Genomic DNA, 21299 nt, shown 5'->3' with positions numbered 1-21299 from the left:
ACTCTGACCCTTTGATGAGCAGTAAGGGAAAGGTCACCTGCAGGGCTGGGGAAGAGGGCTGTAGACGGAGGACAGGGGACATGATGGTGCTGTGTGGGAAGGCAAGACCTGAAGAGAGGCAGGAGGGGACGGCTGTTCCTGGGCCCTTTCTGGCTGTGGATTTGTGCGGTGGCGTTTACAGAGCCCCTGGCTTGCCTGCTGCATTTGCAGGTGTGGAGCAGGTGGAAGGGGATTTCCCTGGGTGGTGGACATTGCCAGCTCCGTGGGACAAAGGGAGAGTGGGTGTGTTTGCAAGGAAAGTGATGCGAGATGGGATAAACAAGGCGTCTGGCCAGCAGCTCAGTCTTCCAGGTGCATCTGCCTACAGCTCCCCAGGATTGTGTTTTAATACAAGCCTGGGAGCTCGCAGATGTCCTGAGCCCACAGCAGCGACAAACATGGCTTTCCTGTGTGATGCGTTTCCTCCAGGACTAAATCCACTCTTGGGAGTTTGGGAAGCTCAGTCTGGTGTGTGTGCATAACCCCCAACCCTGCCCCTCTGCCCTGATTTCCCAAGGTCACCACTTGAGGTCAAGTTCCACAGGGAATAGTGCCATGCTGGTAAGATCCCCCTAAGATGGCATGGACCCTAGTGCCAATTTGAGTCCAGTGTAGAGGTCAGAGGCACCAGATGAGCCTAGATAGAACTTGGGGAGGGAAGGAAGGGGGATAGTGGGAAGCAGAGGTGCTGTGATACCACAGTCTCTTCTCCTACCACTTCCCGAAGCCCAAGGGATGGATGCAGCTCTCGGGGTCTGGTATGTGACTCAGGAAGATTGGGTCCTAAGCAACACCAGGCACCTGGACCCTGAACTGGGGCACAGGTGGGGAAGGGGTGTTGGGAATGAGGCCGAAGCCGAGTTAGAACTGGGGCACTTCCCACGTGGGACTTGCTTCTACGAAGCCTTCCTCGGAGATTCTGGGAAGCTGTATGTCTGAGCCTAGCTCGGTGGAACTGGCCAGGCCAGGTGGGGGGCAGATACGGATAGGTGAGGCTTTAGGGCGGGTTAGGGGCAGATGCTGCTCTGTGGGGTCAGCGTGCCCCCCTAATTCCCACATTAAAAAAGAGCCTCTTCCGATTAAACCACGTTTATTTTGAACATTCAAATTTACAAAAACAAAAAATGGTAACAAAACCATGACACACACACACTCACACATACACATACACACAAAATATCTCATGTCACTTATTTACAAAATAGAGCCAAGTGAGGAGGGAGGGCACTCATTCCACAGTGTCCAAGGACGATGATGACAACTTCACATGCGCACTGCTGGCTGCTCAGTCTGGGAAGGAGCTGGTCCCTCACCCTGCAGGGGCAGGGGACAGGCTTGGAGGTGGGACCTGGGATGGCAGGCAGCTAGAGTCAAGGCCCCTATCTGGGAGAAGACACTCCTCTAGTTTTTAGGCCAAAGGTGCTGGGACTTACAGGTAGGTGGGACCCAGTTTGGGGAAAATGGAGAAGACAGGCACAGTCAGAGGGACCTCAAGGGTCATTTGTGCTCCCTGGCCAGGCCTCAGCTTCTCCATCTGCAAGCCAAGGGTTGAGTTCCCTCCCACAGTTGCTCATGTCTGTGGTCCTGTTCATGTCTAACTGGCGAGATGATGCCTTGGGATGTGAGAGAGACCACCACATGCGGGGGAGTGGGTGGGCAGTCTGGCAGAGATCAGCTTAGAGCACCTGGCATAAGCCTTGTCCAGAGCAGGAGGCTGAGGAGGGGCCACCTCCACCCTGCCTTCCTGCCTTCACTCCAGAGACACTCCTTTCCTGCCCTGCAAACTGCAGCCCAGGTAGAGGCTGAGGCTTGAGCACAGGTGAGAGACCCTTCACTGGCTCTGAGCCCCGCACCTTATCTCTGCTCCTTCTGCACTCTGGAGGTGGCTCCATCCTCCAGGCATGTAACCTGCCTCCAAATAGAAATAGCACTGTCATCAGCTGGCCAATCGACACCGGGCAAGTTACTCTACCTTCTCAGAGCCCTGCCCTTCTCTTCTGCATCACAGGCTAAGGACAGTCGCAGACAGTGCAGATAGCGTGCTCTGCAGTTGCAGCACCTAAAACTGCTTGCAAACCCAGCTCCATCTTCATCAGACCCAGGGGCAGCTCAGGGTGGAAGCTGTCCTGTTGGGAGCAGCAGAAGGCATCAAAACAGGGGTCCACATGCTCAGGGAATATTCATGGTGCAATAGATGAGAACAGTTGAGGACTCTGGAAATAGAGAGCCAGCCCTTTCCCTAGTGATCCACACTCAGAGACATGCGCCAACATCTCCATTTCTTTCTCCTGGGGGGAGGTGGCTGAAGTTTAACCAGGGTGACCTGGCATAGGAATGTGGCAGAGGCGTCATTTCTCATTACCGTTGTGACAAAGCAGAAAGGATTGGGATGGTGTGCCTGGTGGGCTCAAATGACCCAGCAGTTTCTGCCACATCCTTCCTAAGACTCTGTCCTCCTAAGGTCTCCTCTAAAGCTACCTCTTTTAGAACAATATCGAAAGCTTGATGAGGCTCAGAGTCCCTGAGGTCTAAGTTCTGAATCCAGCTGTCACCCAGCAACAATTTGAACGACAGACACTTGACCCAGCACTGGAGCCGATGTCATTGGCTGTTACTGGGCAACCTACATCTCAGCAGGTCTGGGTGAAGCCACTGCAACTATCTTCAGGGATGGGGATGGGGGTGCTGAGATGTGTAGTTGCTCTCAAAATGGAAACAGAGATCTGCAGGCCAGAGGCAAGTCTTGGGCATGCTTCCCTGACATGGGCTGCAGCCTCCTACTCCTGCGACACATCTCAGGCTGAATAGCCATTGGGAGCACAGACAGGGACAAAAGTTGGAGGGGACGGAGGTGGGGGGCACCAGTGCCCACTGATTCAGCCAGCTGCTAACTGTGCCAGTACTTGAGAGAGGACCAGGAGGGCACTTTGTCCTCAGCCATCTATCTGGCCTGGCTCTTTCCCTTACAGCCTGAGGTTGGATGTCCCACTAAGATGTTGGAAAACACTGAGCCCTCTCAAATGCCTCCCTGCACAGGTATAAGATGGGCTCAAAGACCCTCAAGGACAGGCAGTATGGTATGCAGGAAGCGCACTGAGGAGGGATTCCGAGACTCTGGGCCCACAATGCTGTGCTGTATGATCCTGGACATGTTCATTGCCCTCTCTCTGCTCTTCCCCATTTTCCACAAGCAAGAACTTACAATTGGTGGTCTTTCTCAGCACTGACATTCTGTGCTCCTGGGGGAGCTGGTAAGGACTCACAGACGACCAGGTAGCCACTAGCTGAGACTCTCAGAAAAACAAGGGTGGAGGATGGGAGCTAACAATTATGTGAGTCTGGTCTGCCTTGAGCCTTTGAGCCAGCTGTGACCCTAACCCCTGCCTACACGATCCCATCTGGTATCCAGTTCCAGAATCTTCTGTGCTAAGCACTGGGTCTTCAGTGCTATCTTTGCCTGCTCTGTCCACCAGGTATCATGGCTCATCTCATATTCTAAGTGGGGCATTCTCGGAAGCTGCCAGGAGTATGGCCTCAGCTTACAAAGGGGGAAAGCCAGGCCTAGAAAGGGTAAGTTCTTACAGAAGGCCACACAGCAAGTCAGCAGCAGGGCTGACTATGAAATAAGGGGTCCTCTCTCTCACTCAGTGCACTGCTCTCTCTCTCTCTCTCTCTCACTGTCTGCCTCTGTCTGTCTCTCTCTGTCTCTGTCTCTGTCTCTCTCTCTTTCTCTCTCTCTCTCTCTCTTTCTCTGTCCTCCGGTCTTTCCAGGGCCACACAGAAGGCGTTGACATGGTGGCTAAGCCACAGGGCTCTGGCAGGAAAATGTCTCCTAGGACATGGTGCCTCTGCTTTGGATGCTCTCAGGCTAGGCTAGAGTGACCCAGGTCCTGTCTTGGGCATGGGGGTGGGGTGGTCAACCATGCTGGTGGGCAAAGTTGCCGGTGGGTATGGGGGTGATTACAGCCCTTTGGCCTCCAAGGTCTTGGTCCCTAGCTGTTAGGTGGGAGATGGGAAGGGAACATCCTGGAAACTGAGGCAGGGCTTGAACTGACATCAAACCAACATTCTAACCACAACACACAAAGAAACTGGTGCGAGGAAGGAGGAAGAGGGGGGCAATGGGAGCGATGGTCCTGTAGCCCCTGTGGGCAACTGAGGACGACAGACGAGGAGGGTCTGATCTCACACATCACTGGCATCCCTTCTACCGTCCGTGTAGGCCTGAGGCATAGGGGATGAGAGGGTCAGAGGCCACCTCTACCCACAACTCCTCGGGGAATGTTGGAATTAGTGCGGTCTGATGTGACTGGTGGGGGACAGAGTGTGTGAGCGGGAGAGGCCAAGCCAATACATTGCCGGGAGGCAGGACGGCCTCGACTCCCCTAGGTTGGGTCAATGGACTTGAGATACTGGTCCCTACCCAGGCAGTTGAGGGGACATCCATCCAGGGCAGGACATTCTGGAGGTGTGGGTGCCTGTGATGGGAAGTGGGAGGTGTGGCCGGGAGTGTGGTAGGAGGGCAGGTCAGCACGTGGACAGGCTGTGGAGGGAAGTGCCCCTTCAAGGTCCCCAAAGTGACAGGCAAGGGAGGGGCTCTGAACAAGGTGGCTCCTCATGCCTTGGCCCTCCCCTTGCAGACATCAAAGGTGGCCTTCTTTGCACCTCCGAAGGCCTCCACCAGCTTATCTTCCCAGGGAAGGACATTGCCCATCAGAGGTCCAGTGCAGTTGGCCATGCCAAGGACCTGGGCAGGTGTCAGGACGTGGTCCCACAGGTTGAACTGTGCAATGTCACCGACAAAGGCCTGAGTGGCATCGAATCGGCCCCCCAGGGTGTCCTGAGCCAAGCGAGCAGCAAAGAAAGGAGAGAGACATGGGATGAAGGAGCGAGGGCAGAGGCAACCAAGCCAGGCCCTATGCCTGCCAAAGCCAGGTTCCCAAGGCTCTAGCCCCACCGAGGATGCTTCCTCCCAAGGCTCATGTCCCTCCCTAGCACCGCTCCAAGGTTCCAGTCTCATCCCAGGTTCCAGCCCCACCTGCTTCTTTAGCTCTCAGCTGCCCATCCGCAAATTGGTGGGTTAGACAGCAGGCTCACCGCTGTTTTTACCTCCTCCTGTTTCCTTTTCAGGGGCCCCAGAGTGGGTGGGATAATGACTTGGGGGTGCATGCTACCTGAGCCTTACCTGCTCTTGGCCCAGGATAAGGATACCATGTGGCTTGATGGGGTGCCAGGCTGCCAGGTTCTCACCAGAGCCCCGAAGTTCACCATCCTGATACGCAGACCACAGCCCATCCCTGGTGGTCCAGGCAATGCAGATGTGGTGCCAATTGTTGTCCTTCAGGCTCAGAGGCAGCTGGGCCACCTGGACACAGGACCCAAACCCAGGTGAGAGGCCCAAGGCTGCAGAAGTGAGCTGGCTTTGCAGCCAGCCTCACAGCTTTCCTCTGGGGATGGGGTCCAAGGCCAAACTTGAATTCCATCCATTGTCTTTCTCGTCCTGACTTTCCCTCTTCCCACATGACCCCACCAAGCGGCTTCCTTCAGGTCACAGGCACTATCTTTTTGGTTTTCAGGGCACCAAGCTCACATGCGGTAGGGCAGTGTCTACAACCTTACACACCTAAAACAGTGCCCAGCACACAGTGCTGCTTACTCACTAGGACAGAATGAGCCTTGAACTCAGAGGCTGGGTCCTAATGTCTGGCCCTGGATCTGCAACCAGCCCCTATGTGGCCTTAGGGAGGCTGCCTTTTCTTCCAGGGCCTTGTCTGTAAAGTTCTAGAGAGCATACACAGTTGCTGCCTCTTCCTGCACCCAAGGCAGACATGGCTAATCAATCATGAGCCTAGATGTAACCTGGGACTCTTGCTCATGGTGCTCTGGAAGCCTCTCTTGATGGCTTGATGCTGGTCTGTGAGGTGAACACCACTCATGGTCTGTGGCTCTAAAGGGCTCCTTTATCTCACAAACGCTCTGAGATCACGACTCCACAAGATACTCTCTGGTGCCTACTGGATGCCAGGCCCCATTCCAGACTTACAGGGTGGATCTGGGCACGGCCTTGAACAAATCGTGCCTGCATGGGACTGCAGGGCTTCAGGGACAACATGGCCTGTGACTATTTATCTCCACTCTCAGCTTGACTGGACTTTGAATCACCCAGGAGACATGCCTCTGGGCATTATTGCTTGTGAGGGAGTTTCTAGAGAGATCTGGTAGGAGGGAGGCCTGCCCCAAATGTGGCTGAGTAAAAAGCCAGCTGCGAGCCCGCATTCACCTCACTCTGCAGTGTGAGCAGCCTCCTCACACGCTGGCCCTCACAGCTACCGCTGCTCTTGCCACCCTGACTTCCCAAGATGGACTGTACCCCAAACTGCGGGCCAGGACAGACCTGCCCTTAAAGTGCTTTTGTCAGGGACTTTGTTAGGGCAGTGAGATGCCGGGGCTGGAGGGGACGCCGGCGGGGAGGGGCGCAGGGGGGTATGGTGGGAGGAGCTGCTGACAAAAACCCCCGAAAGGACATCTAATCGGCTGTGGCAAATGTGGTAAAGTGTCAAGGCACAGCAGAGGCAGATCGGGGGGGGGGGGGGGGAGGAGGGAAGAGCCACAGGCAGGATACAAGGCTGGCAGCGCTGTGCCCTGTCCAGGGTGCTGAATTCTCCATCTCCAGGGCCTAGCGCTGCCCGCCCTCTGCCAGGCACCAAAGACTAGCCAAGGGCTCTGGACAGCCCTCTCAGGTGGGGCCTGGTCACCCCTGTGATCTTGAGACCTTAAAGCAACACAATGACCCTCCTGGGCCACTGTAGTGTGGGGTACTGTGCTTTGGGAAGCAGACTCCACCGGTCCCCTGCCCCTGGGCCCTAAGCCCCGCCCAGTGTCCTAGAATCCGCCCACCTTGTCGTTGATCAGCAGCTCCATTGGCTCAAGGCCGGCCTCCAGCAGCACGATCTCATTGGCTTGCCCGGGCACCGAGTAGGAGAAGGGGGTGCCCTGGCCGGAGCCACCCGACCTGGAGCGCAGCCACATGCAGGTGGTGAAGGCGTAGAGTTCCGGCAGCGCCTTGCGAACGCGGGCGTACATGTAGTTGTTGCGGATGGGGATGCTGACCCTGAAGGCATCTGGGGGACTGTAGGCCGAGGACCCTGGAGAGGGACGGGGCAGGGTCAGTGGGCATTGTGCAAGGAGGGCTGATGGTTCCAGGCCCCTGGGGCACAAGTGTGAGTCTGGGGAGGTGGGGAGTGGGATGGGGGTGCCAAGTAATTCCACCTCGTAGGTGTGACTAAATTAGACCCAGGGGCTCTCTCTGGACTTCAGATGTCCCGAGTTCAAATCTTGCCATCACCTCCTTCTGACCTGTGAATCTCAACAAGATAAATGCAACCTCCTTGGCCTCCATTTCTTCAGTAAAATGGGCTAATGACACGTTCTCCATTCTGCACCGTGAGAGTGGTAGGCCCAGAGTAGGCTCATCAAATACTAGTTATAATCATGGCTATTTACAGTTGTTCACCAACTTAAGAGGCATTCTCCAGCACCCTGTGTGTGGCATGCTGGCTCTAAGTACCTTCTATCTGTCACTTCCTCGAAAGCTGGAAAGGCAGGCACTGGGCACACAGAGGTCATTTTCTCAAGGTCACAAAGAAATCAAGCAGCGGGACTGGGGTTTGAACAAAAGGTCAAAGACTCAACTCAAAATAGAGACAGGGATGGAGCCCCAGGATGGGAGGTGGTGCACAGGGGTGGGGGGTGTTACCATGACTTCCCTTCTCCGTCCTGCAGGCAGTTAAGAGGGGAGGGGGAACTTCCCCTGGTCCTCAGGGGTGTGGGGGGCACAGTAGCTGGGCTGGAGGCCAGTGCTGAAGTTCGAGTACTCAACCAGGTGCCGCCCTGGAGCTCCTCAGGCCCACTGTTCCCCTACAGCTGAAGGCAGCATGGCCCCTTGGCTCCCACAGGTACTTTCTGTCTCTGCTCTCCAGGGTTGGCTTAAGATCCCCCAGGAAGACACCTGAGCCACTCCTAGTTCCCATCTCCCTAGCTTGCCCTTACAAGGGCCCATGAGAGCTCATACACCCCTAATCCTGTCCCCATCTCTCAGGTGAGGACACTGAAGAAAGCAAATGACCTTTCAAGGTCACATAGCAAGTCTGTGACAGACTTGGAACTCAGGAAACCTGATAACCTGCTCCTACACACTGTCCATTCCCTGACCCCCAAGGGCTAATCAAATGACAGAAGGCTGGCAGATTAGTGACAGGTGTCAATTATGGACAGCTAAATGCATGGTCATGGGGTCTGAAGGATCTGGTCATAGGTCTAGACCATTTACTCACTGGCTATGTGACCTCCGACAAGTCACTTGACCTCTCTCAAACTCACTGTCCTAAAAACCCTGCAGCTACCGCAGATTAAATCAGCCAGCGTGTCGTAGCACAGCCAGCTCCTGGACCCCGCAGAACCAGAAAATGACAATTCATTGCGGGCAGTAGCTTTGAGAGTGGCAGCAACCTCCCAGCCTGCTCTTTCTCTCAAGCTCCACAGCCTCTGGAAGTTGCAGCCGGAGACCAGGGCCCGGCAGCTCGACCATCGTCACTCTGGGACCTACCATGCTCCAGCTCTGCTACTCGACCCTGTAGGGCATTCAGCTCCTTCTCCACTTCCTGTCGCTGCTGGTGGCTGCCGTGACTGAGGGCAGCGCGCTCCTTCTCCAGCGCCAGTACCTTCGCCAGCAGCTGGCCTTCCAGCTCGTCCATCTTGGAGTGCAGGGCGGTGGGCACGGCCGGGGCCGGCGCCGAGAGGTTCCCACGGGCTGGCAGCTCCTGCTGCTCCGGAGGAAAAGGAAGGATGGTGATGTCACGTGGAGATGCCACCACTCGGCTGGCCACCACAGCTGAACCTAGCTTCTGGTAGGCCAAGTTGGGAGGGTGAAGCAGAGGCAGGCAGCCTACCCACAGACAGAGCCTGCATACAGAAGGGAGTGAGAACCTATACAAGTTCAGCTTTGGAGTGGAAAGGGGCCACACCAGGGCCTTCTAGGACCTTCTATGGCTGGGCCCCATGACACAAACCCCCCTCCAAGGGCTGGGACACAGTTGAGGGAGGGCAAGGCCTGCTGAGGTGCATTTGTGACTCACCAGGACAGGCCTGCTGCCAGGCCTTCTGGATGGGGCTCTCGTGTCATTATCTTAGGATTGTGGTAATGATCCCAGACTCAAGTGACAGCTACGGACTCAAACCCAGCTTGGGAACCAACCACCTGTATGATGCTGGGGAAACCTGGAGACTATTCTGAACTCATTTCCTCATGAGACAGTTGTCTGGTCGTCTTGGAACCACTCTGGGGAGGATTGTGTGGCAAATACCGACAAAGCCAGCCTGCTGGCACCAGTGTCCATCTCATTCAGGGTGTCCCGAAGGCAGGCCCTGTCCAGCCCGGGGTGAGGAAGCAGTCACAGTCTCTGGTGACTACATCACGGTAGGGGCTTGTGGCACACAACAGGTGTGCATTCGTGACTGGTCAGTGAACAAATTGGGAGGACTCTCTGAGCACAGGCGAGGGTCAAGTTTGAACCTAAGACTTCCAGTCCTTTGATGCCATCTCACATCTCCTGTGGGAGCCACTCAGCAGAGCCGGGCACCGATGGGACATGGAGGCTGCAGGACTCCCCAGGGGGATTCATGACAGATGTTGAGAGGAGCATGCGGCTGGCGGCGGCGGTGAGCAGTCTGTAGAGCTGTTTGAATCTTTAGTGCTCCCTGTGACTCCCACTGAGCTTCCCTGCCGTGATAGAGTCAGAGGGTGGGTGTGGCTGGTGTCCCGCTGCTGCCTTTCAACACAACCCATGCACCCAAAGCGCTGCAGCTGACACACACCCCAGCAGGGACAGAACGGCAGCACCAGGCCATCACCCCACGACCCTGCTCATGAGGGGCAGTAGCAGCAGCGCTGAGAGTGAGGCCCTGCACCTCATCCTGAGGTCACATCACTGGTTGTCATAGCAGCTCTTGGCATTGACACAAGGGACACACTCGCCTCCTTATCACAGGAAAGGTTAAGAGGTATATCCACCATCACTAGGCAAATGACCAGCAAGGCCAGGGCTGGGTCACCTAGGCTGGAAGGGTCCTTGAGCTGTCCTCAGGGGCAGGGACAGTGCCTTGAGACTTGAAGTGCTCAAGGGATGTTGAGAGACACTGTCCTGTTTCTAGCTGGGTGTCCTCCTTCCCTACTCCTTCCCCTCCTGGAGTGACCAGGCCACCACAGGGTTTGGCTGCTTCCTTCAAGGGGACACACATGTGGCCAGGAGGGGCATACAAGCTGTTCTTTGTTGAAGCACATGTTTGGTGGCCCCAGGAAGCCAGGGAGGAGGGGGCTCAGAGGGTAGGCTGCAGCCCACCCCCACCCTAGCACATGAATCAGAGAGATATGACGCCCCCAGCCCGATTCCATCTGCCACAGGCGCAGGCTGTGTGGCGTGGGCTACGGGCCTCGTGCCAAGTGGGCCCCAGCCTGAGATGGTTGGGGGACAAGCGGAGATGATGTCACACTGTTCCCCACTCAGTGCCTGATAGGGTAGGAAGGGAGGGCTGGATTCCAGGTGGGCTGTTGAGCGTCTGTGGTGGAGTTTATTATATCTGGGCCTAGAGCCAAATCCCAGGGTTCTAGGCCAAGCTCAGCCATCATGAGCTAATGGGGATGCGGGTGCATGCGGGAATGAGAGGCTCTTTAGTACTCAACAGGGAACACCACAGCAGCAGCATGGATGACACCAGACATGCGGCAAACACTTCTCGGCTGTTCTTACCTCCTGAGGACCAAGTTAGAGACCAGGGTGTTGAGGCTCAGAGAGGGTAGGCTGCCTGCCTGAGACCACACAGCAGTCCTGTGCCCACTCCTCATACCAACCCTCACATTCTGAGTCTCAGTTTGTTCTCCTGCAAAGTGAGTGTGTAGCATTACCCTGGTTGCTAAGAAAGCCTAAAGGTATGGTCTCAGAGGCCATGAGAAAGCCAGGAAAGGCAGTGTGTCACTGTGGACAGCCTTACAGAGGGCCCCATTCCAGTGTGACATGGCTGAGGTGTGGAATCGGGAAAGCCAACTGCCCTGGCTTCATGCAGCGGCTGCTTCCTTTGTGGCATGAGTAGTGGAAGGGCCGGACTTCGGGGTCCATGCAGCCCACCCTCCCCGCCCAGCCCAGGTTCTGGGGACAGTAGTGCAGGCCTCTCCACCCAACTGTGTCCCTGTTCTGCCAGCTCACGCCCTGGCTCCACCAGCTGAGGGGCTTGTTATGAAAAGATGCTGAGCCGGGCGTGGTGGCGCACGCCTTTAATCCCAGCACTTGGGAGGCAGAGGCAGGAGGATCTCTGTGAGTTCGAGACCAGCCTGGTCTACAGAGTGAGTTCCAGGACAGTCTACAAAACAATACAGAGAAACCCTGTCTCGAAAAACCAAAAAAAAAAAAAAGAAAGAAAGAAAAGAAAAGATGCTGTGCCTCGGTTTCCCTGTTGGCACAAGAATAACACATTATCTCAGAGCCCACAGGGGAGCAGGCCTGGGAAATGGGTGGAGTGTTGGCTATTGTCATTGCCACCAACACTACCTCCCTATGTTTGTTTTCTGGGTGGGTTGTTTTTGGGTTTTGTTTGTTTGTTTGGTTTGGTTTTTTTTGGGGGGGGGTTCAAGACAGGATTTCTCCATGTAACAGTCTTGGCTGTCTTCAAACTTTATACTTGCTTTATAGACCAGACTGGCCTCAAACTCACTGAGATCCGCCAGCCTCTGCCTCCCAAGTGCTGGGATTAAAGGCATGCACCACCACTGCCCGGTCCTCACTATGTCTTAAAGGGGCTGGAGACTCAGCTCAGTTGGTAGAGGGTCCCAGAACCGCATAAACTGTGTGTGGTGGTGCATACCCTTTGACCCCAGCCCTCAGGAGGTGAAGTCAGAAGGGTCAGAAGTTTAAGGTTATCCTTGGCTACATATCTAGCTCAAGGCCAGCCTGGGTTACATGAGACCCTATATCAAAAGTAAGTAAATAAATGTCTTGAAAGGATACACATTTTCCCCATACCCAGTCCTGAAGGTTTGTCAGATTATTACACTGAGAGAAAAGCTAGGCACAGGATGGTCCACAGTTGGTACCACCAGATGTCAGGTACCTGGGGGAGGAGGTTCAGGCAGAAGGCAGGGGTGAGATGGTCGATTCAGAATGGGGTGCCCATGCCCCAACACCCCAAATCCATCTCACCCTGAGGCACGTGCCGTTCCTTCTGCCAGGCGTACTCTTCCTGCCCCTCCCCTCCCTCGCCTGAGAGAGCTCCTGCTCTCCCAGATGGCAGCTTCCCTCAAGCCCGAGCCAAGATGCTCGAAGGAAAGAACGGGGTTCCAAGCTCTGTCGGGGCTTCTGAGCCCCCCTCATTCACTCGCCCATCCAGCCACAGCGTGTGCCCTGGCGATGCAGTGTCTGCATGACAGCCATCAACTCGTAGCCGAGAGGTCTGCACAGCTGCTGGATTTCCCACTTGCGGGATCTGTGGCCTCCAGCAAGCTGCTCCGCCACATCCGTGAAAGTCAGGCCATATTTGATTACTTCCTGCACTTGGGTTGCAAGTTGTGAGATGTGAGGCAGGATCTAAGCCACAGGTGGCCTCCAAGCAGTTGTTACTATTCCTTTTATCGTTACTGAGGGGATGGCTTGATCAAGAAGCCTGCTGAGGCACCTGTGCACAACCCTGACAGGGACCCCATGCCAGGTCATTGACTCAGGAACCCTGGCAATAGTCTTGGCTCAGCCCCACTGTGCTGTGGGCCTTGGACAAATCCCTTGGCCTCTCTGATCCTGTTCCCCTGGGTAGAGCTATGGAGGACAACTGTCCTCAGAGTTCAGCAGGGATTAGACACTCAGAGAATCCTGGGCTTACGCTGTTCATTCCTTTGTGAGCAGCCTAACTTTTGGCCTCATCCCACCACGGGCAAAGACTTCTGGAATGGCACGGTCCCTGACACCATGAATTAGCAGAACCACACACGTTTAAACGGTGACAGTCCTGAGTACTTTACACCTACCAGCTCAGGGAAGTTTGCAAATGGCCAGGCCTGGTGGGCGAGGCTTGCTCCTGGGTGGGCATGGAAATTTTTACAGCCACTTTGGGAAAATGTGTCACAGTACCTACAGATGCTAAATATATGTCCTTGCTGGCACCCAGGCATCCCACTGCTGGGGACAGGGCCGGAAGAAAGGAGGCTGATGGCCACCCAAAGAGACTATACAGTGTTCACAACAGCTTCGAGCTAGAATTAGACAGAACCTGAACGTCCGTCCTCAGAACAGGCTAGCGGTGATGGCGCCTCTACAGAGTGACAAGTGGCCACTGCCACAGACACCTAACTCAATGGCACAGGCACAAAACCACTCAAGGTTCAACTACAAGCAAAACTCACTAATGGGTTGGGTGTGGTGGCCCACTGGGGAGGCAGAGGCAGGCAGAGCTCTGAGTTCAAGGCCAGCCTGGCCTAAAAGCAAGTTCTAGGACTACACAGAGAAACACTGTCACACACACACACTCACACACACACTCACACACACACCAACGAAACTCATTAATGTTGACCACAGTCAGGATGTGGAGGCCCCCAGTGACTTTGGGGGGCCTACGGGAGTCTTCATGACCTGCGAAGGCTAGCTGTTATCCTGGGAGTACTTTCCCAGAGGCACCCACATATATCTGCCTAGACCTGTCCACTCCAGATTTGTGTCCTTTATAAGAGAGACATGAACCCTTATAGACCACAGAAATAAAAAGCAATTGTGCCTCTGACCCAGCAGGAAGGGCCACTCTTCCTGGGAGGACAAAAGACTTTTTAAAAGGGCTTGAAGTATCCCTTCTCATTCAACAGATGGGGTTACTGAGGACCAGACACAGGAGGGTCTGAGGTCATGGTAAGAGGGTGGCAGACAGATACAGGATTTACAAAGCCAGGCTTCTTGCTAGGATGAAGGTCCACCAATTGGAGGCTCAGTTAGGGGCCTTTCACAGCCCAGCTTACCCATTTTACAGACATGAAAACTGAGGTCTGGAAAGGGAGTGTTCCAAAGAATAAGTATGTTCCATGCAACTGCCCCACCCCCACTTAGAGCTGGCAGGGTGTCCAGGAAACATCTGCTGTTGTAGGTTTGTTAGGTTTTTTGAGATGGAGTCTCATGTAGTCTAGGCTAGACTTGAACTCACCATGCAGTTGAGGATAACTTTAAAAGTCTCATCCATTTGTTTCTGCCTCCCAAGAGTTAGGATTACAGGTATGTACCATAATGCCCCGTTTATTGTGTGCTAGGGATTGGACCCAGGGCTTCGGGCATGCCTGGCAGGCGCTCTACCAACGGAACTCCACCCCAGCCCTTCCCTGACAGGGGCAAAGGGCAGAGGTCTGTCTGCCTGTGGTGCTCCCTCAGACTCCGAGTCTTCCAGTCTCTCTCCCCAGGACAGAAACATACACGGCCTGTTTCACCTGACAGCCACTGAAGAAGCCAATGGATAATACATACACCTAAAAGGGTCGGCTGCCCCTGCCAGCCCCGGAGGAGCCTCTGAGGCCTGGCCAGCACCATGCTCACTCTTAGTCCCCAAAGACGAAGGTGAGCGCTGCTCTCCCTTGTATCATCTTGTAGGTGGGAAATGTCCGATTCCTGAGTGTGGAGTCAACATGAAGACCCAGACAGGACCAAGTCCAGGCTCTGATGCTGGGTGACCTGGGGCCAGTGTTTTAACCTCTCTGAGTCTGGTTTGTTTGCAAAAGAGGAACAGTTTCTCCTCCACAGAGTGAAGGGAGGATTGAATGGGATGACGTAAAGTTCCGGACGCGGTAAGTACTGAGTAACACGATGTTAGGGTGTCAGCAAGCAAGCATGGCTTCCCTGAACCCAGCAGCCCTTGGGATTCCCATCAGTATGCTCTTTACCATGGCTCTGCTCCAGAGGGAGGCAGGGCGGTGGAGCACAGGGCTTGTGTCAGGGAAATTCTGTCTAAACCAATCCTGAATCGTCACCGTACACGCACATTAGCACAGAAAATGGAACTCTGGGGCACATCAGCGTGGCCGGATGCCACATAAGTGGACCAGCTCCCTTGGAAAGTGGTTCTTGGCCACAGTCAGGAGAAGTCAACCTCCCCTGATATGGGAATGGCCCTCAGGGGCTTCCGCTACAGGCTCCATTCAACAGACTGAACCACAGCTTGCCAAAGGGGGGAGATCAGAGGCAACTTGCACTCATCCCCAGAGGCTAGTGATGATGGGAAAATGGTAATTCCGCCCTGGCCCGTTCCAATGCCTGCTGGGGAACTAGTATCAGGGGGCTCTGAGATTAATTATGAAATTTCCCCCCAAATCTATTGACTTTTTTCAGTGAACAATGGAAACAAAAACAAAACAAACAAACAAAAGGTCAGTGCTTTTTCTGAAGCCCTTAGGCACGGCTCCCACCTCAGGTGGGTCTGAGAAGAAGGCCAGTCTGATGTCTCCACCTATTGTAGTCAGGTCTGCCTGGAAGGGGCAGGGTGACCCAGAGGTACACAGGTGGGTGGCGATGGGGGTGGGCAGTCATGGCATGGCCAGGGAAGGCCTCTGGGAGGAAGGAGTCTGGGGCAGGTGCTATGTATATAGGGGAAGTTGAGCTGACCCAAGAGAAGGCAGGAGAGATCTGGGAGATAAGGCCAGGGAGCCAGGTCAGATTCAAGCAGGTGGTCAGGTTCAGGCTGAGGCGTGTGCCCCCATGAAGGAACCCCAGGGTAGGAACACCCCCAGATGTGCGTGGAAGTGAGGGACCAGCCAAGAGGCAGCTTGGGAGTGCACCCAGAGATGCGAGTAGGCTCTGTGGGTCATGTGGAGGGAGCATTGGAAGCCCCTGGGTGTGGCTCAGCCCGCCGGGGGCACCCGAGAGGAAACCACCCAAGGAGGAGGATCTTGAAGCAGAAGGAGATGCTGTGGTACAGTGAGAGAGGACAGGTAGATGCATCTAGAAGCCAAGAAGGGAAACGATATGTGGCTGGGGTGGGGGGCAGCTCAGATGTCTGAAAGGAGCCAGCAAGGCAGACACTAGAAAACCCCTTCAGGTCATGACCTCTGGGGACATTAGCAAGAGTGAATTCGGGGGACTGCATTAGTAAATCAGGGACTTTTGCCCAGAGCGGATGAGAAGAGAAGGGAGAAAATACATCCATGGCCTAGAGATGCGAGAGTCCCCACTGAGAGTGGCAGCGTGATCCCCAGAGACTGACTCTGGCTGCTGCCACGCTCAGAAACCGGACCTGGTAGCTCCACATCCGCTGCTCTCAGCAAACCCAAGAAGGAGAATGTGGGGAAGCCGACATCCGCTGCTCTCAGCAAACCCAAGAAGGAGAATGTGGGGAAGCCGGGCTCCCCAAGCCCGGGAAGCCGACCGGCTGCCAAATCCCAGGCGCCAGGATCCCTCTGCCTCAGCGGGTCAAGAGCCAGGTTCCCAGGAGCAGGGCCAGGGTCAGCCCAGCTCTGCCGGTCACAGCCGTGGGAGGAGCCACCTGTGCCATCTGTGGCGTCAGGGCTAGAGCAGAAGGCAAAGTTAAGGGGGAAAAATCAAATGATTTTCACTTTGGTACAATCTTCTTAAGGGAGAGTTTACTCTTGATTATGTTTGTATTTTTTTCGATTGGAGTTTCTGGTGAGGCGTAGAGTGTCACAATGCCCACTGCACAGGCGAGGAGACTGAGGCTGCCCCTCCCTGCAAGCTTTTTACTTGGTCTTTTCCCTGCTCTTGGGATTTGGAACCTCACCTCTGGACAGGGAAGAGGGGGTGCTGGCCTGGCTGGTCTCCCCTTCTGCTGCTCAGCTCAGGAGGTTCCAGCCGGATTTCCTCACTTCCACAAAGGGAGTAGAAGCCTTGGGCATGCTGTGGCGAGGCTGTGGTCCGGCCCCTTGAGGGTGGGGGTGTGAGCAGCCGAGCTGTGGTCTACTGGGCTAGGGCCTACCGCTTTCTCCATGGTGTCTCCTCTTGCACCCCCACATTGAGCTTGGAGTGATATGCGTACTTTCCCCATTTAGTTCTCTCAGTCTCTCTCCTCACCTCCGCCCGGCTACAGCCTGGGGGAGACAGCATTTGCCCCATCTCTCCTCTCTGCCGTGGACCTGACTGTGTCCGGAAATAATTCCATGCCTGGAGATGGCCAAGGCTTCCTGGCTGTTTGTCCTGCCCGATCTGTCTCACCTATACTTCCCCAGACTGGGAATTTGTAACAGGAGAAGGGGAATTATAGGTATAATCAATCAATGAGCTTAGCATCACACACAAGCCAGAGTGGGGTCCCTTTGCCTGGGCTGCCTGTATCAGACCTGGAAAAGGAGGAGGGGGCTAAGTGGGTCCCTATTGAAGAGTCATTCGCTGACTCCCCAAGGGCCCAGAGCTTCAGGTATATAAAGCTGGGCGTGGTCGGAGGGTGGGGGGTGGTGCGGGGAGCTGAGGTTGGTGTTAATGGGGTACTCTTGGTCATGAGAGGAGCACTTCCTAACAGTAATGAGTGTGGGGTGGGTGCTGCTCTGGGTTCTGGTAGAAGGACATCTAAGGAGAGCCTCGTAGTGACAAACATCCCCGAGCCTGCCTCTCAATCAATTTCCACTACAAGTGTTCTTCCACTCGCGTGCATTGGTCACCGTAACAGGTTCCCACCTGGGATCCGGATCAGACGCTCCCGTAGTGCCAGCCAGGAGCGTGCACCGGGTGACCAGAGGGCAGCCACGGGGACCTGGGATCCCCGCGTCTCAGGCAAGGCAGCGCCCACACACACACCCCGCATCCCCGACGGCGCGCCGCTCACCTCGATGCGCTCGATGCGGTCTCGCAGCGCGCGCACCGCGTCCTCCAGCTCCAGGAGCAGCGCGGGTGAGTCCCAGGCGCCGTCGGCCATGGTGTCGCGGCGCGGTCCGGCATCCTGGAGGCCGCGCGGCAGGCCGCTCTCGCAGCGGCCCAGCTTGCCGGTGAGCTCGCGGATGGTGTCCCGGTCTGCACGGATGCGCGCCTCCTGCTGCAGCGCCGTCTGGCGCAGCTGCTCCGCCGTGCTCTGCAGCAGCAGCAGCTCCGCTCGCTCGCCCGCCGCGTCCCCCTGCTCGGTCCCCGACGGGCAGGCGGCTGCTAGCGGCGTGCAGAGGAAGCGGCTGAGCAGCGGCCCGGGCGGCGGCGGGAAGACGCTGGCAGCAGGCTCTCCGGGCAACGCCGAGGGCCCGGCCGAGCCGCCAGCGCCGTGCAGGGCGCTCAGGCTGCGCTGCGGGCCCGGGGCGCCGGCGGCCGAGGCATTGTCGGTGCCGCCGGGCAGCGCGCGCGCGGGGCTGGCCGCCAGGGGCACGCTGGCGATGATGCAGATGACGGCACCGAGGAACGCCAGCATGCCCGCGGCCAGCAGCACGGCCAGGAACTTCAGCGTGAAGCGCGGAGGGGGCGCGCTAGGCCCCCGGCAGGAGCGGCGGCGGGGTCGGGGCGCGGGGCCCGGGAGTGCGGGAGCCGGAGCGAGAACTGGAGATGTCGCCGCGGCCGCTACTGCCGCCGCTCTGAGCCCGCGCGGCGGGAGGAGGAGGAGAAGGCGGGCGCGGCGGCCCCGCCCCACTCGCTCCCCCGGGGCCAGCCGAGGCCCAGCCCGGCACCCGTTCGGTGCCGGGAGTCCGGTGCGTGCGCCACGCCCAGAACTTCATCTCACGGGAAGGGTGGTGACTGGATGGCTACCCGGCGGCTGGGTTCCAGGGCGACCCTGCTCTCTGGGCTCTGGTCCTCTCCCGGCCCTCCCCGGAATGCGGACAACTGAGACCCTGCGGGGCTCTGGACTCAGCGTGCTGCAGACTGCGTAGCAGTTAACACTCAGCATGAACACTCTCACAATACCAATGAGGAAACTGAGGGCTCTGGGCTCAGCATGATGCAGGCCGGGTTGCAATTAACACTCAGTGCAAACAAGCTCAAGGTACAAAGAGGAAACTGAGGCCCGCGGAGGCCCGCGTGACTACCCAAGGTCACACAGCTAGTATGCATTTGGAGCAGCATTTGAGGCCAGCCACTCTGCCTGGACAGGAATAGCAGGGTTGGGGAGAAAAGAGACAGCCCTCACGGTGAGGAGACGATTTGACCTAACCTATTTCTACTGTAGTCACCTGAGTGTCACCTGCCACCTCCAAACTTCCTAGCAGAGCAGGGTTCACTATTCTCCATCCCTGGTACTGCACCCTCATCCAAGTCCTCGGGTCCTCGGGCCTGCAAGCAGCAAGGTTCCCAGAGGAGAACCTGCTAGCTCACTGCAGCCTTCATCAGAGTGGCAGGTGGGAAGCAAGCTGGTGGGTGCCAAGACCAGGCAGGAGGGGGCTGTGTGCGCGTGGAGGTTTTACTTTATCGTGTCTAAAATGTCTATATATATTCTGTTGAAAATTAACTTCTCAATAAAAGATTTTAAAAATCTTGCCACCCTTTCCAGTCCAGCCCAGCCTCATTGCTCTGCAAGCTATCTCTACCTGGGGTGGATTCCTGGGCTGGAAGAACTCTGGGAGGCCCTGACGGTTCCTGCTGCAGCGTGGGGCTCGTGTGAATCGCCCACTGAGTCCTGAGCCAAGCCTTGACCTGAAGGGAAGGCCATCTCAAAGTCTCTGTCTCACATCTATGAGTGTGGACATGACTGGGAGGGGGACCAGGACATTCCTGAGGGACATTAGCCCCCAGGAACCTGGGTGACCCTACCTGGCCACTGATACCCCGTGGGTGGTCCATGGGCATGTGTTCTAACTCTCTCCCCTCCACAGTCATGGAAATTATGTCCCCTCTGCTCACCCACCTCCTAGAGTCAGGGGTTGTTGTCCAGATCTGAGTGGTAAGTGCATGGGAGCCCAGTCAATGCAGGACCTGCTCATCATTAACACCCAGAACCGGGATGATGGCTAGGGGTTAGTAACCTGAACAGCAGCCCAGGCAGCCTGGCTCAGAGGAAGCATCCCCAGCTGGAGACCTAGCCTCAGATCTTGGGAGGCAATGTCAGACATTGGGCTCCCGGAAGCTTTAGAGGGAAGACACCAGCACCCCAGCTGATTGGAATGTGTCCATGAAGACGGACAAGCAGACAAGGGGTAAATGTTCTTCCAGATGCAAGGCCAGGGGAGGCCAAGAGGAAGCCACTACCAAGAGCAGCACAGTTAGTGTCTGGAGACAGTTGCGAGGAGTACAGGGGCTGGAGTTGAATCTTGTTTAAACTGATCTATCAATGGCTCAGCATGACTATTAAGCCAATGATATGAGTCACCCTCTGCTTCCCACCAATGGCATCCTAGCTCTGGTCCGGGACTATCTCTCCAGGGATGTCTGTATGGTAAATGGCCTAGGAAAAAGAGTGAGTGTTGTTCTCAGAGAGCTGGTTGATCAGAGTACAGTTCACATCTCTGGGACCACAGTCAGCTGGGCAAAGGAAGACCAAGGCTATCTTTTTTTTTTTTTTTTTTTGAGACAGGGTTTCTCTGTGACTTTAGAGGCTGTCCTGGAGCTAGCTCTTGTAGACCAGGCTGGTCTCGAACTCACAGACTGCCAAGTGCTGGGACTAAAGGCATGCGCCACCAATGCCCAGCTTGACCAAGGCTATCTTACTTAGCTCAGTGTATTGTCGGTACTGCAGACCTATTGTGTGTGTCCATCTAGGGTGCCTGTGTTGCTCCATGAAGGCACAGGGGGCTATTGCCTACATGCAGTAATGTGAGTGATGAAGTCTCTCTCTGCCCCACCCCAGGGGAAGGGTTCTTGACTCTTCCCCAGCATCCATGAAACCTGCTAACTTGCCCGTTTGCTTTGTTTGTTTGTCTGTTTTTGAGACAAGGTCTTTAAATGTAGCCCTTACTAGCTTGGAACTCTCTGTGTAGACCAGGTTGGCCTCAAACTCATAGGGAGCCCCACATTTCTGCCTGGGACCAAAGATGTACACCATCACACCTGGCCCTAACTTGCCTGTTTGCAGATGAAGTGAGTCTCAGGCCTTTCAGCATTCTTGACTCCTTCTGTGTCTCCTCTCTCTAAAGTGAGGGATAGTGAGAGTATACAAAAAGCTTCTGTTTGGGCTGGGGATGTCGTCCAGATGGCAGAGTGATATAAAGCCAGGGTGTGGCACATGCCTGTAATTGCAGCATTTGGGAGGCAGAGGCAGAAGGATCAAGAGCTCGAGTCCATCTTGAGCTTCGTGAGAGCCTCCTGAGAGAGACAGACAGAAAGAGAGATGGGGAG

General features: G+C 55.8%; 1 protein-coding gene across 1 annotated transcript; it reads right to left on the bottom strand.

Annotated features, from left to right (window-relative positions):
* Positions 1 to 1112: 1112 nt before the first annotated feature.
* Positions 1113 to 21006, bottom strand: Nptxr (neuronal pentraxin receptor). Its single transcript, XM_021225306.2, has 7 exons — positions 20920 to 21006; positions 19213 to 19301; positions 17881 to 18742; positions 8645 to 8861; positions 6937 to 7184; positions 5225 to 5404; positions 1113 to 4879 (listed from the first exon to the last, which is right to left on the bottom strand). Exons 1-7 carry the CDS (start codon positions 21004 to 21006, stop codon positions 4655 to 4657), a joined length of 1908 nt encoding a protein of 635 aa, XP_021080965.1. The 3' UTR covers positions 1113 to 4654.
* Positions 21007 to 21299: the final 293 nt, after the last annotated feature.

The sequence above is a fragment of the Mesocricetus auratus genome, unplaced genomic scaffold (genome assembly GCF_017639785.1).
Source record: "Mesocricetus auratus isolate SY011 unplaced genomic scaffold, BCM_Maur_2.0 Super-Scaffold_100010, whole genome shotgun sequence".
In the NCBI taxonomy this organism is placed as follows: Eukaryota; Metazoa; Chordata; class Mammalia; order Rodentia; family Cricetidae; genus Mesocricetus; species Mesocricetus auratus.
The sequence above is the reverse complement of the archived record's forward strand: the minus strand, read 5'-3'. Positions and strand labels throughout refer to the sequence as shown.